This window comes from Notothenia rossii (genome assembly GCF_949606895.1).
Source record: "Notothenia rossii genome assembly, chromosome: 1".
Taxonomy (NCBI): domain Eukaryota; kingdom Metazoa; phylum Chordata; class Actinopteri; order Perciformes; family Nototheniidae; genus Notothenia; species Notothenia rossii.
Window position 1 is genome coordinate 1,312,549 of NC_136912.1, and position 4,894 is coordinate 1,317,442.

At 42.1% G+C, this 4,894-nt stretch overlaps 1 protein-coding gene across 1 annotated transcript in view; it reads right to left on the bottom strand.

Moving 5' to 3' along the window:
- Positions 1–3,615, bottom strand: part of pdgfba (platelet-derived growth factor beta polypeptide a) — a 29,948-nt gene extending 26,333 nt beyond the window's left edge. The window contains exon 1 of the mRNA XM_079659663.1: positions 2,835–3,615. Coding sequence (XP_079515789.1) covers positions 2,835–2,897 — 63 coding nt within the window. The 5' untranslated portion in view covers positions 2,898–3,615. The remainder of the gene's footprint in view (positions 1–2,834) is intronic.
- Between the last annotated feature and the right edge of the window lie 1,279 nt (positions 3,616–4,894).

Sequence of the window (4,894 nt, forward strand, 5' to 3'; positions counted from 1 at the left end):
AGGTTATTTATCAACACTACAGTAGGTCAGTTAGTAGCCTTGATGTGTAAGGGTATAAGTAGAGACAGTATGCTCGAGGTGCGGTATCATTGCATCTCCGGCTCAGAGCAGCCATGAAGACACAGACGCTCAACAATGCAGAATTCTCTCAGCATCTAAATAATACTTTTTGGAGCGAGGAAGTGAAATGGAAAGATGTCCCACGGCACACCTGAGGATGTCTAACGGCCCAAATGTTGTTTTGCAAATATCTCGGTGACCTTCGACCCCCAGAATCTATTCAACCTATCTCTGAGTTGGGTTTTGTTTTGGCCGAATTTGAAGAAACTCAAGAACGAGATGTTTGAACAGACGTACGTGGACACAACTGGACAACATAACGAATGGTTGGGTGTAAATATCACTCAGACTGTGCTGGTTCTTCAGGCCCTTCAACCTGTTATTACCTTTCTCTGGAATTAACCCCAAAGTGTTTGCTGCTGAATCTTAACCACAGAGCTCCGCCCACTCTAATTGCTACATGCTAGCATTGCTTAGCTTTACAGAGGTCACCTGATCGTCCACTCCACAGACAGGTGATAGAGACATGACCCAATGAGACACTTTGCAAACTTAAACAACTTTACGTTTCAAATATGAAAACACAAAACTGTGGGTTTTCAACGTCCATATGTCCAGCAACCAGCGGCGCCTTCCCAGTGAGGGTGAGGAGCAGGTGTTGGTTTGGGTTGTAAGGAAAGTGGCGTAAAGTCAGGACGTTACGTAACAAATAAATCAGTGTTCACTTCTGGTTTCACACAGGAAGTAAACATCTGTCTCCTGACACACCCATCCAACCAGATCTACTTTAGCAACGACCTGTCGATTACCATGGATACGAAATATAGTGCCCTACTTTTGGGAGATTTACTGCAAGTACAAAAGGTTTGAGTGGATACGAAGCAAAGTGCACAACCCTTCGTAAACGACCCCATGATGTTTGAGCTATTTGAACTAAATGAAATCCTCCCAGAGTTTCTTGCAGACCTTTTAGTTGAAGCTTGTTCTGACGTTTCCCTGAAAGTCGCCCTACCCTTTGTTGACAATAGTTTTTACCCCGAGGGAGATTACTGTGTGTTTGGCATGGCGGTAGCATCATGCTGTGTTTGGATGTGTGTGTGTTACCTCATCTGTTTAGGCAACACAAAGCACTTGGTTAGGTTCAGGTTAAGGTTATTGTTCGGCTTAAGTATCAAAGCGCTGTTTCTGAAGATCAGAAGTTAGACACATAAGTCCCAGTAGCTTCTGGATTCACTGAAGTGGTTCCTCCTGCTCTGCGTCCTGGTTTCTAGGTTACTTACCAATATATAAGTACAGTAGGTCAGTTACTTGCCTCGTAGCTATAAGTATAAGTACAGACAGTTTGCTCGAGGTGCTCAAGTTGAATTCATTCGGCACAGAGCAAAGACACAAGAACCAATCATACTTCAGATCCTGTTTGACTGATTTAAGCCATATGGAGACGGTGGGCAGATGATATATAGATCTGTGACTCCACACAAAGGATGCATCCTTTCACAGTGTTCCCCTGCAGGAGGACATTTAGCATGGAGGTCGAGGGTTTGTGAGGGATCTGTTTAAACATAATGACCTGGTTATAGGTTCAGGAAAGGATCCTGGTTTGGGTTCATATAGGTTTGAAAAGTTACGTTATATATTCTGTGGGTTATGTACGGGTTATAGTACAGTTACTTTGTTACCTGAACAGGTGCCTTACCTTGTGTAGGTAGCTTTACAAACATTAAGGTGCTGGGTTTTGCACATCTTTCACACAGAACACACTCCGTTTGGCCCTGCAGTTAAACTGCTACTGGGGGTGTGTGTCAAACATCTCCTTAGACAACAGATCCCATCATCCCATGACTGTCAGAGTCAGTGTGACACATGGAGCTCCTGCTGTTCTCTGGAAACCTCTCAGCTCTTCTATACACTGGTGTATATCACACACACACACACACACACACACACACACACACACACACACACACACACACACACACACACACACACACACACACACACACACACACACACACACACACACACACACACACACACACACACACACACACACACACACACAAACCCCCTCCATGCAAGTGGCGTCTAAAAGCATTTTATTCGGGGGTTTATTCTCCTATAGTAACCAGGACTGTTGTTAAAGACTTTAACATCTGCACACTAACGTAAATATATTTCACATGTTCATACAAATGCACAACTTGTTGCTGTGATATCTTGTTTCAATAGTTACTTAACCACTTTATTTTTGCTGTATAATTATTTGAATCTGTTGCTGCTATAAACGCCTGCATATCCCCACGGGGATAAATACAGTTCCATCTCTAACCCTAACCTCATGTTGACCTCTTAAAGATCCTATCGACATTCAACAGTTCACCCACAGCCTGCATGCGTTGGGTTTCATACACAAGGGTACTTGAGGGTTATCTGTCCTGTATCTGTTCATCCTAACCTTCTTAAACCTGCTCATGTTGAGGAGCAAGACACATGATAACCACTGGACTTAAACTCACACTGTAAATGATATCATAAATACTTCATAAGTGAGACTAACTGTGGATCATCCTGCAGATCTACTCTTATATACGTGTTGTGGAAACATTATGGATCTCAGAGTTGAGTTGTTTTACTTCCAATCACAATGAGATTGACAGTTTGGGCTGTAAGTCACTCAAGGTGTTTTCGTTGACGGCGTCGCATTAAAAAGAGGCGACAGATAACCCACAAGCACCAATATAAGTTATTGTTATTATTGTTGTTGTTGTGATTACCTCAGAGGCTCCGGGCTGCGCGCGGACCAGCAGCAGCAGCAGGAGGACCCAGCAGGACTTCATGCTTCGGCATTGAGCTCCGCGCTTCTTCTCTTTAATATCCTCCAAAAATATCCTCCAAAAACACGCCTGTGAACTGCGTGTGTGTCCGAGTGTGTGTCCGAGTGTGTGTGTGTGTGTGTGTGTGTGTGTGTGTGTGTGTGGGTGTGTGTGTGTGTGTGTGTGTGTGTGTGTGTGTGTGTGTGTTCACCGTGACTCACACACAGGCTAGACTGAGTCTGACTGTTTCCATCATTTAGATACAAATCTCAAAAGGGAGACGTCAGGTGCGAGAGGGGGCCAGGTGCGCGTCCCCTCTCATATCAGCCAAATTGATTCCAAAAAATGTCTCCAAACGTGCGATTTTAAAAACAATCACTCGTGTGCCAAAGTGCTCGATATGTCCCCTTTCCAGTCAAAACTCCAGCTGATCAAATCACCAGTTCTCGCTTCAGAATGACAGAGAAATGTTACCACAATGCACCATTCTCCTCGTGAGTCAAACCCCGCATCTCCAAAAAGCTCTGTGCGTAAAAAGTTCCTCCGCGCGTAAATCTGTGGTCGCTCCGCTGCAGCTCCTCACTGCAGAGAGAGAGTGTGTGTCTGGTTTAAGTGTCTGTGTGCCTGATTTAAGTGTGTGTGTGTCAGATGGGAGGCTCCTCCCTGTGTGTGAGAGTGTGTGTGAGTGTGAGTGTGTGTCTCTGGATCAGGTTGTTCTCGCCTCGCGCTCCTCTCCTCTCTGGTTGTGTCTCCAGCGGTGAGCAGCTTTTTCTCACAGAAGCTTTTTCCTCCTGGAGTTTCTCGCGTCAAGTCAGAAAGATAAGAAGAGATCCTACCGGAAACTGGCAGATGTGAGCTTTCAAAATAAGAGCATCGAGAACAAATGTGCATCAGGGTAATTTTTACCCCATTTTGATTTAATTGTAATTGATTCTAATGGAGATTTTGAAATATTTGAATGATGACATCATTTCTAGTGATTTTGTAGAAATACAAATAGTATGGTAGGCATACAAGGTAAATCTGAATTAATCTTTAAAAAGTGTAAATTCTATCATAAATACTTTATAACTGAGACTGACTTGCTCTAAAATACGTGTTGTTAAAACATTATGGATCTCAGAGTTAAGTTATTTTACTTCCTATCACAATGAAGTACAAGACCTGAGTACTTCTACTTTTACGCAAGTACAAGATCTGAGTACTTCTACTTTTATGCAAGTACAAGATCTGAGTACTTCTACTTTTACTCAAGTACAAGATCTGAGTACTTCTACTTTTACGCAAGTACAAGATCTGAGTACTTCTACTTGTACTCAAGAACAAGATCTGAGTACTTCTACTTTTACTCAACTACAAGATCTGAGTACTTCTACTTTTACTCAAGTACAAGATCTGAGTACTTCTACTTTTACTCAAGTACAAGATCTGAGTACTTCTACTTTTACGCAAGTACAAGATCTGAGTACTTCTACTTTTACTCAAGTACAAGACCTGAGTACTTCTACTTTTACGCAAGTACAAGATCTGAGTACTTCTACTTTTACTCAAGTACAAGATCTGAGTACTTCTACTTTTACGCAAGTACAAGATCTGAGTACTTCTACTTTTACTCAACTACAAGATCTGAGTACTTCTACTTTTACGCAAGTACAAGATCTGAGTACTTCTACTTTTACTCAAGTACAAGACCTGAGTACTTCTACTTTTACGCAAGTACAAGATCTGAGTACTTCTACTTTTACGCAAGTACAAGATCTGAGTACTTCTACTTTTACTCAAGTACAAGATCTGAGTACTTCTACTTTTACTCAAGTACAAGATCTGAGTACTTCTACTTTTACTCAAGTACAAGATCCGAGTACTTCTACTTTTACTCAAGTACAAGATCTGAGTACTTCTACTTTTACTCAAGTACAAGATCTGAGTACTTCTACTTTTACTCAAGTTCAAGATCTGAGTACTTCTACTTTTACGCAAGTACAAGATCTGAGTACTTCTACTTTTACTCAAGTTCAAGA